Raw genomic sequence first — 14,701 nt, 5'->3', positions numbered from 1 at the left:
TAAAGGAAAAATGTAAATTAAGGCTTTAAAGTTAAAGTCGTATCTCAACAAATTAAACATTAAAGTCTGTTCTAACCAGTTAACTTACTTCACCAAACCTGGGATCGGTCCGGTCTGCGCTTTGAGAACAGTGTACACTAATTAAACCGGGTTCATAAGAACGTTAAACCGGTTGCAACTTACTGCTGTCTACTCATCCTGCATTAAATTTAAAATTCCTCAACTAAAACTTATTTTTTTCCTTATCTTTTCCTACCTGCTGCTATCACGGGCACTAATTCTTCAAAAACTCCGAACCGGCGAAGCCACGCCGCTTCCTTCTATCTCCGACTCGTTCTTCCGCCGCATTTCCAAAACTTTCCGGTGGTTATTGGAGTGCAACTCCAACGAGAAAGTCGGGCTGCAGGCAGGTCGGTACTCTGGTAGAAGCCGGCCCGACTTGAATCTCACACCGCATGCATTACAAAGCGTCTTCGACCCCATCGGACCAGCCCGCCATTGTGGGGTCTTTGTGACGTCGCAATGGCTGCATCTCCTCGGCTGAGCAGCACCCGCAGCTCCACCGTTGATGATTGTTGCCAGTTTTCTTTTGTGCTTCTTGACGAGCGAATCTCCAAGAAAAGGCTCGACGGTTACCTCCCATGGATTCCGGGGTGGGAACGACGTCATGGAGGAGGTCGATGAGGTGGAAGAAGTTGATGATTCTGTCAGTGAGGGGGACAAAACCGGCCAAACGCGCACCCCGGTCCTGCCCCTCTTTGTTCTGGCCTTTGTTTGAACCGGCCTGGTGAAACAGAGCTGCTCCTGGACCGCAACCGCCGGTTTGGACAGGCTTGCCACCGGATAGAGTGGCAATTTCCCGGCAACAGGGTAATCAGAGAATGAGTCCTCAACGAAATGGGATAACCATTCTAAACTCTCCAAACCTTCCGCCTGAGAGTTTAAAACGTCACCTTCTCAGAATTTCACCAAAAGTTGCATTATTTTCAGAGTGAAAACTGTAAGATTCAGGCTTACCGGAACGCTAGGCAGAGGCCCAAAATCGTCTTCTGAGGAAACAGCTGAGCTTTCTAGCTTCTCCTGTGAAACGCAACTGGCATTTTTCTTATCCTTTTCCATCTCCTCCTGTCCCTCCGATTGTCCTGATTCCGTGAAGCCATTGGAGAAATCCAAAAGTTGGTCAACAAAGAAGTCATCCACGCAGTTAGTCCCACCCCAGAAGTCGTCAGCAGACTCCACCCCAACCCCGCTCTTCAAAGCCTCTTGCACACAGTTCGCCATTCCCTGGGAAAAAAAACCCACATGCAAATTAAGCAAACATCGCTTCTTCCAGCTGATTAACTAAAAAAACACAACAAAAATCCATCATTCACAATAGCAATTACAATTACAATTACAATTACAATTACAAGACCTGAGTAGAAGGAGAGGGAGAGGGAGAGGGAGAGGTGTTAAAGAAGAGTGGGAAAAGGGGTTGAGGTGGATAGAAAAGTGTGGTGGTGAGTTCGGTAAAGCATTGAATGAGGAAGAGGACGAGGGGAAGATGATTAAAGCGCACCTATTTAACTTTTTGTTCCTTCTCATTTCCCTTGTATAATTTTATTTTCCGCCGAAGTAATCCACATATCTCTTCCAGTGTGTGTGTGTGTGTGTGTGTGGGACAGCTCCTCTAAAATAAATAGAAGATTTATATTGGTGTGATTTATTTATCTCTGAGATTTTAAATAATTAATACTTGTTCTACCTGCTTCTTCCAATTCTTCTTTTTATTTTCTTATTTTATAAAATGTAATGTAATTATTATTTGTATGGATTTTTCCTTTTAAAAAGTGAGATGTAATAAACTATAAAATGTAATGTAATTATTGTTTGTATGGATTTTTCCTTTTAAAAAGTGAGATGTAATAAACTAGGATGTTTTTCGAAATATAATTTGCTAAATTTTCCTTCAGGGTTTTTAGAATTTAAAAATTATGCGTTGCTTGGTAATAATTATTATACATTCTATCCTTAAGTTGTCTATTTATCAAAATATAGTGGGTATTGGACAATTTGCATCTTATAATTTAAGCTTATTCATACATTATACCATTAAATTGTTTCTTTGATATAATCCGCCCTTTTCCATTTTAAAATTTTCTCCAAATATTAAAACTAAATGGACAATTTTGTCAACTGAAAAAAGAATTATTTAACTTAATTAATATTTATTTTATATAGCTCGCAATTTTGGACTTCTCTCATTGAATATTTCTCATTTGCGATTTATTTATTTTTTTAAGGCAAAACTTGTGTGAGACGGTCTCACGATTCATATTTGTGAGAATGATCTCTTATTTGGGTCATCCATGAAAAATTATTATTTTTTATGCTAAGAATATATTTTTTATTGTGAATATGTGTAGGGTTGGCCCATGGTTCGCTGTCGCGGTCGTGGAGATCGGAACGGATGCTATCGTTCCAGTTACAATGAAATTTCGCGGAACGGGTATTATAAATATATAAAAATTATGGAAAATATTTAGAAATATCAAAATTAAAATAAATATCATTTAAATTGATTATTTGATGTAAATAAGAACTTAAAATATTTTTAAAATTTTATTAACAATTATTGAACACAATTTATATCGTCATTATATTTAAAATATTTCCAACCATATCAAAAATTAAATATACTATTAAAAATTATTTGTATTTAATTAATTAAAACTTTAAAATATTTTCGATTGGATATATATAAGTTCACATAAATTTGAATCAATTTAGAGTGATGCACTAATAATAAACATCAAATCTTATATAAAGTGATGTTACAAATTATTTAACATCAATTAAAATAGAAATATTTTATAATTAACTTAGTTTTTTTCACACTTTGTAAGAAAATTTCTCAATAGAAATAGTTGACTTGCGGTCTCTTCTTTATTAGTCTTTCATTGATGGATGCAGCGGGAAGAAGACTCAAGATTCACTATCTCACATCAACCGATGTGCTTTGCTTTCCAATGTTCATAGTGAAATTAATATTAAGCTTATTAAATTACTCATATCATGTGATAATAAAATAATAATGAGAAATGAAATATAAGTTGATGAAAACAAACATTTATATACGAGCCATCAACCTACATATCCCTTCCGTTCCGTGCCGTTCCACGTGTCCCGTTCCGTTCCGCCGTTAAATCCCCGTTTCGGTATATGAAACGCCGATACAAGCCATCAACCTACATACCCCGGAACCTCGTCAAGGTTGCATCCGTTCCGTTCCGTTCCAGTTCCGGCGAACCATGGGTTGACTCGTCTCACAGATTAGGATCCGTGAGATGGTCTCATATGAGACTCACTTATGAAATTGAGAGTATTTTTTGCACCATTTGGATACTGTTGAAATATAACTAATAACGTATAGAGTATTATTAAAGTTATTTTTGAACATTAAAATGTAATTATTTGTGATTAGTTATTAAAAAGTTTGTAAAAAAAATAATTAATTTGATGTATGATTCGAATGATATGAGTATTAAATGATTAATAAATGTGAGTATTATATATCGGATCTTTTAAACAATTAATTTTACAATCTTGAAATCTCTATAATTTTGGTATATGATTGGTTCATTATTTATGTTCTCTTTCGCCTAAAAACCTACCAGGAGCATCTCATTATTCGTACAACCTTTTGGTACCTGCTATCAAATCTCACTATCTTTGGTATCAGGAGTCACAATAGAAATAGGGAATATCATATTTATAACAAACAAACAATATAAGTTTTTATTTTGTTTGTGTTAACAGCAAGGGCAGCGTCTCTATGCCCGAGCAGACATCGCCATTCCCAGAATTCTTCCTAGAATTCTGGGAATAGGTCTCTCTTGAGAGCATAAAAGTAATATTTTTTCATTGATGATCCAAATAAAGAGATCCGTCTCACAAAATACGACCCATGAGACCGTCTCACACAAGTTTTTGCCTTGAACCAATTAAGGGTGAATAACCAAAAACAAATGAAATAACATAATCTAAACATCCTAGCATGTTGTGCACATAACCAAGGAAATAAATAAATGTATTAACTTTTAAATAAATCATAAGACCGCGAACGGTACTCGGATGAGTTTCGTGCCATTCGACTCGCTTCTTTGAAATACTACTTTTCCTCTTCGCTATTTTAAACACAGTTCTTATCTGTATCATCTAATCATAATAAGTCTAAAGACACAACAACTTCATCCAAATAACATCAAATCCAAATAACATCAAATACTTATAAGAACATACAACATACATAGGACATGATTATGTGCATAACTTCAAACGTACATCCGTTTTCTTGGTAGATAAACATTACGTAAATGTGGTAATAATTCTTATGAGACTTTCGATGTACACATGATCATGCTTTTAATTGGCCAACCTAATCATAACATTTGACACAGTCTGCACTAGCCGAAGCTAATATGCCGCTAAGTTTTGGAAATCCCTCTCCGGAGCTCATCACAAGCTAAGGCAGTAATCTCGTACTATCACCACATATACAGATAAACATCAAAACTTCATTCATGATTTTCTGAAACATTTTATGGTATGAAATCATTCATTCTTCAACGAGTAAAAGTCGTGTTCATTGCTCTGGCAGAAAAGAATTCATGTCTTTCACACTTTAATTAAATTATTTCATGAATATGCATAAAACTCATAGGAAAGAAATACTTTGCAAAATACATATAAAAAATTCGATCTACAAATAATATAGAAACGAAAATAAATGTTTATCTATTTGATGGTATGTCAAAAATTGAATCAAACTTGAATCAAACATATTTATAAGATGATACGTCAAAAATTTAATTACAATTGATTTTATTCATCGGATATGCATGTGATACTTGGATTCCGAGAACTGACTTCTAGCCTTGGATCGTACAAAGGATGCCAAAATTCCTTGAAGAGGGAGGATAATTTTCGAAACCCTAAGGGAGATGGTGAGAGTGACGGCTGCTGGATGTAGAGGATAAGGATATGTTTTTATACTTATGTTACAACTATGCTAGAGTATAAACCTGTGGTCCGGACATTGAGACCACGAGTTTTCTTTTAAAGAAAATGGTGCTATCAGCTCTCAAATTTCCATAAAATAAAAGCTTATGCTTTATCTTTTAAAATTTATATTGAAAAATTTCATTCTTGATATAACATATTTCTAGTATCACATATTCTATTTGTAGAAACTTCCTTATTTGGCCAGAATCGATTCCCTTTGTCTCTAGGGGTGAGCATTCGGTCTATCCGGTTACCGACCGTACCGAATTAGCTATAACTGAACCGAACCGAAATATTTAGCCATAACCGAACCGACCGAATTAATTATCATAACCGATGAAAACCGAACCAAAAATTATTAATAATTATATTTATTATACAGGTTAATTAGGTTAACCGATTTCAAAATTTTGAAAACCGTAACCGAACCGAATCAACTGATATAACCGATTTTTTTTTTAATTTGAAAACCGAATTTCCGAAATAACTTAACCGAATTTCCGAATTGGCTCGGTTCGGTCGGTTAGTTCGGTTTAATTGAAATTTTGCTCACCCCTGTTTGTCCCCAGTGTTATATGTCATACTCAAAAAACTTTTCAAATACTTCTAGCATAAAATTTCAACTTGCAACATATCCAACACATGATTTAAACATTCAAAAGCATAGAAACACAAACAACACATAAATTAAACATTTTAAAGCATGAAATATGTATTAGGATAATTTATTTTATTGTGAGTCATCTTGTGGTTTGTGAACATTAAAATTTACCTGACTGTCAATATTTAACAATATAATCATGTGAAAATAATAACATTCACTTATAACTGATGGTCAGTTAATGAATCGTGCTGATAACTGGCTTATAACATCCGCATATTTGTAAGCTGTCGAAGCATGTTGATTGAAGTTTCCCATTTTCTTTTTTCAATAACAATCAATTGATCACTTTCTCTTAGGCTACGTTTGGTTGGAATGATAGGATAAACTAATGATTAGTATGTAAATGATAAAGAAAATGATTGTGGCAGGATGGATTAATATGGGGTAAAATAATATTATTTTTGGTAAGATTTTTAAGTGTAGGATAATTTTGAATTTTTTGATGAAAAGACGAAATTGTCCCTTCCCCTTCGCAGGCGGCGGCGACGGCCGGCAGCCGGCCGGAAATAGTCCGCCGGAAACGGCGGGGGACTGCGGCCGGTGCTCGGCCGGCCGGAAATTTGGGACGACGCCGGCGCCGGCGGTCGGCCGGTGCTCGGCGGGCGGCGGTCGGCGGGGGCGGCGGTCGTTGTGGCGGCGGGCGGCGGCGAGAAGTGGTGGTGAGTTTGAACTTAGGCGGGAAGTGGTGGTGAGTTTGAATCTAGGAGAAGGGTAAAATTGGAAAAATAGGATGGATTAAGAGTAGGATAAATAATCCTAGGGGGTGAGGAGGTATTATTTTAACCTACCTAATATAACCTAATCATTCATAGGAGGGATAAGATGGGTTAAATAATCACGCGTACCAAACTGAGGGATAAAGTAGGTTAAATAATATAAACCTACTTTATCCCTCAAACCAAACGGGGCCTTAGTATCGTAGCGAAAAACTCTTTTTCTTCATTGCTTCTGGAATAAAATTCATCTCAGTCCATTCCAAAATTTGATTATCTTGTTCTACCACTTTCTTTCATTTTTCAATTGTCTTGATTTTTGAATAATATACATTAAGAAATAGAGAGTGAGTGAAAAATACAAGTCGCAGTATTGTCAACCGAATAAAGAATACAAAGAATTATGTTTATATAGCTAGAGTAAAAAGTAAAATGACTAATCTACCTTTAAGAGCTAGCAATAATATATTTTAACACCCTCCCTCAAACTCACGATGCTACAGCTAAAAACATTGAGAGTTTGTTAGACAAAAAACTGGAAGTGCGAAGCAAAATGTGCCTTGGTAAACATATCAGCTATCTGTAGAGAAGAGAAAACGAAAGGTAACGTGATGTTGCCAAGCTGGAGATGATAACGAATTGACGTGACAATCGATCTCAATGTGCTTTGTCCTCTCATGAAAAACTGAATTGCACTCTGATTATCCCAATATAAGGGATTATGATTATGAAGAAGGATACCGAAATTCGCAAGCAACCAATGTAACCAAACAATCTCGCAAGTAGTTGAAGCCATAGCACGATACCCGGCTTCAGTGGAAGATCTAGAGATAACTTGATTCTTACTTTTCCAAGAGATAAGAGAATCTCCAAGAAAAATACAGAAGCCAGTGGTTGACTTACGATCCGTGAGATCGTCAGCCCAATCAGTATTAGAGTATGCATGCAGCTCTAAGGAGGAATTAGAAGGAAACAAAAGACTTTGGAACTGAGTGCCCCGAAGATACCTGAGAATGCGAAGAACAACAACCCAATGAACTTTAGTTGTTGCAGTGACAAACTGACTTGCTACATGAACATCATGCACAATATTTGGACGAGTCACAATGAGATAAATCAAGCCGCCAACAATAGTACGGTATGAGGTAGGATCTGGCAAAGGAGGTCCATCCGACAGAGTGTACCGAGCATTGGTCTCAAGAGAAGTATCAACTATCCTTTATAAGTTAGACATGGACGCTCAAACAGATCTGCTATGTACTTTGACTGGGATAAAAGATAACCTTTTGGATAATAGGCAACCTCAATTCCTAGAAAGTAACGTAACAAACCCAAGTCCTTCATAGCAAAGCAGCGAGCTAACTCAAACTTCAAAGCCTCAATACCATCAATATCATCACCGGTGATTATCATGTCATCAACATATAAAGACAGAAGTATACGACCTGCACGAGTACAATTGACAAATAATGTTAAATCAGGATGAATAAGAACAAACCCAAGCGGAGTAATCACTATAGAAAATTTCTCAAACCAAGCACGAGAAGCTTGTTTCAGACCATAAAGAGCCTTACGAAGTCTACAAAATTCACCAAGTTGGTGAGCAACACCAGGAGGAGGAGCCATAAAAACTTCCTCATGAAGATCACCATTCAAGAAGGCATTTTTGACATCCATCTGAGATATTTTCCATTGACAAACAGAAGCAATAACAATTAGAGTACGAACTGCCATCATTTTAGCAACGTGGGCAAATGATTCCTCATAATCCATGCCATGCTTCTGAGAGTAACCTTTAGCAACAAGACGAGCTTTGTATCGTTCAATAGATCCATCAGATTTGCTTTTGATCTTGTAAACCCAACGAGAGCCAATGGTGTGCTTTCCTGGTGGCAACAGAACCGAATCCCGTGTATGAGTTTGATGAAGAGCCGTCAGTTCCTCAGCCATAGCCTTATGCCAAAGTGGATTACCAACAGCTTCGCTATAAGATAAAGGCTCAGAGAGACGATGAACAGAGGCAACAAAAGAAGTGAAAGAGCTAGAATAACACGAGTAAGCAAAATCAGGTAGTTGAGTAGACTTACAAAAACGAGTGGAGTGACAGAGTGGAGGATTATCCGCAGTGCCAGGAAATGATTGGGTTGTCGTAGGGGGGTTTGGAGGAGCATGGAACATGTTCAAGGAACACAACATGACGAGAGACATACAGTTTTTGACTAATTGGATCAAAACAACGATATCTTTTTTCTGAACCAATACCATAACCCAGGAAAACACACAGATCTAGAACGTGGATGACAACTTATGCACCTCAATCTGTGGTCGGAGAACAAAACATACACAACAAAAACACATACTGAACCGGAATAACCACGAGCATGACCATACATTTTTTCAAAGGGTGACAAACTTGAATGATGTGAAGTTGGAGTTCATTGAAACACGTGAGCACCAGTAAGAATTGCTTCACTCCAAAAATGCGGTATGGCACAATTAGCCGACGTAAGAAAAGAGCGAGATCTTTCTGAAAACAATCTTTCCATGTTTCCTTTCTGCCAACACCACTGGTTCAGGGGTTCTGTTACACGAGGTTTGACGTATGTACTGCAGAAACAAGAAAAGCGCGAAATTATTTGAAGTCTATTCACCTCAAAATCACAACGAAATAACATGATGACAGCTGAATGTTGATTTTTCACAAGAGCTTTAAAATCATTGAAAATAGCAAGATAATCAAACATATGTTTCATCAGATAAGTCCAACAATAACGAGTGCAATCATCAATAAAAGAAACATAATATCTCGACCACCCTTTTGTGGGAACAGGAGATGATCCCCACACATATGAATGAACAAGATAAAAAAAAGAGTAGGAAAAAATATAGACTTTTATAAAAAGGTAAAGCTGAAAATTTTGCTAGTCTACAACCACTACAATCAGAAATGTCATGACTTTTCAAGGTTCCTAGTGCTCCTGTAGAAGCTAAAAATTGCAAAAGAGACGCGGAAACGTGGCCTAGACGATTATGCCATAAATAAAAACACAGAAGACGACTGACTCAAGCTAAAAGAAGAGAGATCCACACTAGATGCTGCAACATCTGGTAATTTGAGATAATCCAAAACATAAAGTCCCCCATGTCTACGGCCTGTCCCAATCAGCCTCTAGTATCGCGGGTCCTGCACATAAAAATTTGAAGAAGAGAAGTAGATTAAGAATTGATAATCGCAAGATTTGCACTTAATTTATATTAGAATCAATTTTGAATTGTGTTAGTTTCGAACGGAATTATGCGTTTTTTGTTCGTTTTTGTTGTCATTGCAGGAATGGGAAAAATAGGGCAAAAAATACCAAGAAAAAACACCAAGCATAGCAGTGCGAGCACGTCTCGGTCAGAAGGGTGCGCGCGGCCGCGCCACATAACTCGCTACCACGCGCGCACACATGCAAGAAGAGACAGAAGCTTCCGCGCGGCCGCGCTACATTACGCGCAGCCGTGCGCGCAGGAACATAGGCGAGAGAACAGAAGCTTGCGCGCAGCCGCGCGAAATCACGCGCAACTGCGCCCGCACAGAAGCAACATAAAACTCGAGAGGCACGCGCAGCCGCGCCACTTCACATGCGACCACGCGCAAGGCGCCAGAAAAATATAAATTGACGCGAATCTTAGGTTAAAAGGGGAGGGAGCCGTCAATGGAGAAAAAAGACGCGAGAAACCGAAAACACACACGAGACGAAGATTCAGAATGCGAAGAACAATCACAAATACGAAGAACGACGGATCTGGGGACAGAGACGACCCTTCAGATTTGTTATCTTTTCCTTCGCTTCTTTATTTTATTGTGTAGCGATGTTTAAAACTATGAATATGTCTTGTCTTCGCTTGGATTCCGTGATGAACTAAATTTCCATTCTAGAAGTTGACGTAGCTTTGTCTATACGATGATTTGACGTGGATATGTTGATGATTGAATTCTTTTTTTGTTTAATTGTGTTCTCTACATTTATTTCACTGCAATTTACTGGCCATAAATTGTGTGTTGTCTGATTAATTCTACAACTTGGGAGAGGGACTAGGATTATAGATCATTAGAGACACATCGTTGAATGTTTATATCGTTCGGAAGACGTATAACTTTAGTGAAGCTTAGGTAAGAACATTGTTTGCATTTATCAATTAAACTTAGATTTATATTAGGAATAATTGAATCGAAGTTTGATTGATACAATTTATTCGTCACTTGGGAAGGGGGAATAAAACATGTAAATGTTCTTAGCCATTAAATAACAGGAATTCATGAAGTTAAATACAACCAGAAGAATTATCGCAGAAACTTAGTGAAATCATTCCTCTAGATATTTTTTCTCATAGTTATTTCTCCAGTCGGTGATCAAATTAATTCATTGTTTTCAATTAATTCGTTCAAACAAACCAATATGGTTATTGATTTTTCTAGATAAAGTCTTGACTATTTTAATTACAAGCAGTTGATATATATTTTATTTACACTCCTCGTGGGATCGACACTTGCACTCAAAAATATATTTTACTATAACTTGACGTCGTGCGCTTGCGAGCAATCAAGAAAACACGCAACAAGAATCCAGTATCACATAATTAACTGACCGAAACAAGATTAAGTGTAAGATTGAGAATATAGTATACATCAGGAAGAGATATACAACACGTAACAAGAGAACTAACGCCTATTAATGGCATCTGTGTACCATCAACATTCACAATTTCAATGGAAGAATTGTGAGACAAAGAAGCAAAAGAAGACAAATCAAGAGAATATGATGAGATGCTCCAGAATCCAAGACCCAGATGGACGAAGATATACCTGAAGTGCCACAGGATGACAAACCTATATGTGAAGAAGCTGACATAGCATGAGGCTATGAAGCGAGGAACTGTTGAAACTGCTCAAACAAATACAGATCCAAGGTGGTCGATATGTAGACTGGTTTTATGGATTACCAGGTTTCCATGGAGTGTTCTGAGATGGCTGATGCTGCTATGGTTTCCATGGAGTGTTTAGAGATGGCTGATGATGTTGTTGTGGTTTTCATGGAGTGTTATGTGGTCGTTGTTGTTTCTTTTGCGGCTGCAATTTTCCTTTACTCAACAATAGTGGGCATTGAGCTTTCCAGTGCCCCTTCGCTTTACAAAAAGAACACTCATCTTGAGAAACTTCGTATTTGACCTGTTTTGGTGATTAGCTTGAGGTTTTTGAGGAGCTGCAAAGACGGATGGTGTAATTGGGATTGTCCCTTTGTCAACGTGAGACTTAAGATGAATCTCTTCAGCTAAAAATTCGCTTACAACCAAGTCAACAAAAGAAATAGGGTTGCGATGAATAATCGTCCCACGCAGACCCTCAAAATCTTTCCGAAGTGCCATCAAAAATTGTACCAAGCGTTGTTCTTCTCTCCGACCAATATAAAGTGAGAATGCTCACAATTTTACAGATTCTGTTAATGTCAATTGATCCTCGATTGTCGACATGACATAATAAAAATCTTGGATGCTCATAACTTTATGCTGAAGGGCACGAATATCTGTCTCCAATTGATATTGTTGGGCAAAGTTAGAATGTGTATACAAACGTGCCAGATGATTCAAAACCTCCTTAGCAGTCTCGTATTTTGCCAATTGAGCGTCTATTGAGTGCGCAATAGAATTATTAATCCACATAATAATCTTCGAATTATCTGTCTCCCAAACATTTAATGACACAACATAATAAGGGTTCGTCTGGTCTATAGGCTTGTCTCGCACACCTGTGATATAGCCTCACATCGATTTCCCGCGCAAGAAATTCTTCATAACATAACTCCAATACGAATAATTTTTTTCCATCTAATTGAACACTAATCGACCGAATAGTATTGTCTTTACGAGTAGCCACTGATGCCAAAACCAAACAAAATCGAACAAATAAAAAAACACAATGCAGAGAAGTAATCGTACGTGATTAGCGAAGAGAAACGAACGAAAAGTTGTACGGATACAATTCTTCTCTACAATTGAAAAATCCATGAGATAGAAGCTATGATACCAGGAAGAAATAGAGAGTGAGCGAAAAACTCAAGTCGAGTATTGTCAACTGAATAAATAATACAAAGAATTAGGTTAATATAGCTAGGGTAAACACAAAAAGAATAAAATGACTAATCTACCCTTGAGATCTAACAATAATATATTCTAACAAGACAAACGTTCTGTTGTGTACCAAATTTTCGAACTTCTTCAGTTGTATATGTATTTTTTATTCGACTTCTAGATAGTCAGCTTGATTCGAGTTTGCATCGCTGACAACGGCCCCAATGGTTCCACTAGAATACCTTTACCTTTTGCTTTTGGATCAATATGAGGTGATCCAGATTGATGAGAGGTAATATTGGTTTCAAATATCTTGAAACCAGGAAATACCTTGCTGATTGGAACAACTATGATTGGAGTTGGTCTGAGGGGTTAGTTGAATTACTTCAACATTTTGGTTTTCTTCGTTCTTTTCTTCTATGTATGAGCTTGATAGAAAACTTGAGTCAAATGGAGCTTTTCTTGATCCAATTCAGCATCATATAATGAAAATACTTCAACTATCAATTTGTGTTTAACCGGTGCTTTCTTTGGTGGTTTCTTCTTCTTTTTCTCTTTAACAATTCATTCTTAACTTTCAAAAGATCATCATGAGAGATGATATTATTTGATTTTCGACTCAATTCAATTCAAAAAGTTTTAACCGATGAACAACCTATCTTCTGCTATTATTTTTTAATTAAAAATAAGTATACTTCTTACCATTATAAATATATATATATATATATATTTTATCTTTTCTATTTTTATTTGAAAAATAATAATTTATCATTCTTAGTGATCATATGTAAAATGACTCAAATATTTGAAAAATCAGAATGAATGTTAGAATAATGTTCCTCTATCACCGCTAGGATGGAGCGTGACAGCTAGCTAGAAAGTTCATGCCGTGTTGTTACCTTTAATTATAAAGTTCATAATTAATAGCTTTAGTTCTACTCTATTATATTATATAAAGTTAAATGATTCAGATCTTAAAAGTGGGACGTGGCGCAATCAAATCATAATAATTTTATTATTTGTATTTGCGGGAAAACATTAATTATCTTAACTTACTATTTATAATTTAACCTCGACTTTTCCTAAAAAAAATCAACTTATGATATTTTTTTGAAGATTTTACGATAAAAAAAATTCAATTTTGTTACATATACCTGTTGGTTTTCAATTGAAATTTATATTTATAATTTAGAAATTATTAACTAATTAAAAATAATTGTTGAATTTTAAATGTTATAGTCAATTGCCTACCCGGTGCTCCAAAGTCACATGCGAGGCCTCGCGAGGTGGAGCCTACCCGTTTTGAAATAGTGGGTTTTCATGTGACATCATCTCACGAATCTTAATCTGTCCATATTCACAATAAAAATTAACACTCTTCTTATAAAATATAAAAAATTTTCATGGATGACCCAAATAAAAGATTTGTCTCACAAATACCACCCGTGAGACCGTCTCACACAAATTTTTGTCGTTTTGAAAAATGATACTACTATTTTTTTTAAAATTTTTTAAAATTCAAAATGGGTCGATTTTTTGAGGTACACAAAAGTCCCTTGACTGCACGGCCAAGTGACATAAAAGTCCGTGGACTGCAGTTGTCATTTTCTTGGTCTGGGGCCAAACAGAGAATGGCTGACGTAATGGAAGGCGGGAACGATCTGATCCCTCGTGTCAGCATCTCATTTTATTTTACTTTTTGGATTTCAGATTCAACAATGAGACACAACCTTGGTTCGATTCGAATTTCAGGCGTTTTCTAAACCGAATTTGAAATTACTTTTGTTCCCGGTTCACAATTCTACAAACACATAGATATCGATACACAGAATATAAACAAGAATGAATCACATCTAGCCATTGATACTGAATTTGAGACAAAAATTATAGAGACCCCACGAACAATAAAAACAAGAATTTCCTAAACCTTTTATGCACATATTTAGAGACCTTGTATAACCATCATAGAGAGACTTCGAGATTTGACAAATTTTAATGATTTCTATACGGGATATGATAAATCAAATATCAATATATTCACTGTACTAATCTAGATAGTATTCTTGATTTATCTTATTTTAAATAAGAAAAGTTTTCCATATTTATCTTTCATGAAATATAATGATCATAATTAAATTATTTTATAGATTTTAATAAAATAACATTATCC

At 36.3% G+C, this 14,701-nt stretch overlaps 1 protein-coding gene across 1 annotated transcript; it reads right to left on the bottom strand.

Moving 5' to 3' along the window:
* On the bottom strand, window positions 1-1,580 carry LOC140803059 (GATA transcription factor 5). The gene is made up of 3 exons (XM_073158750.1): window positions 1,415-1,580; window positions 1,018-1,284; window positions 1-933 (listed from the first exon to the last, which is right to left on the bottom strand). Exons 2-3 carry the CDS (start codon window positions 1,279-1,281, stop codon window positions 283-285), a joined length of 915 nt encoding a protein of 304 aa, XP_073014851.1. The 5' UTR covers window positions 1,282-1,284; window positions 1,415-1,580; the 3' UTR covers window positions 1-282.
* Window positions 1,581-14,701: the final 13,121 nt, after the last annotated feature.

This window comes from Primulina eburnea, chromosome 10 (assembly GCF_022965805.1).
Source record: "Primulina eburnea isolate SZY01 chromosome 10, ASM2296580v1, whole genome shotgun sequence".
NCBI lineage: Eukaryota > Viridiplantae > Streptophyta > Magnoliopsida > Lamiales > Gesneriaceae > Primulina > Primulina eburnea.
This window is presented reverse-complemented; position numbering and strand designations above follow the sequence as displayed.

Bases quoted from the DNA above. Each gene is read 5' to 3' on its own strand.
- LOC140803059 (XM_073158750.1), bottom strand. From the start codon at position 1,281: ATGGCGAACTGTGTGCAAGAGGCTTTGAAGAGCGGGGTTGGGGTGGAG. The intron at 934-1,017 runs GTAAGCCTGAAT...TTAAACTCTCAG, and splicing joins GGCCTCTGCCTAGCGTTCCG to GCGGAAGGTTTGGAGAGTTT.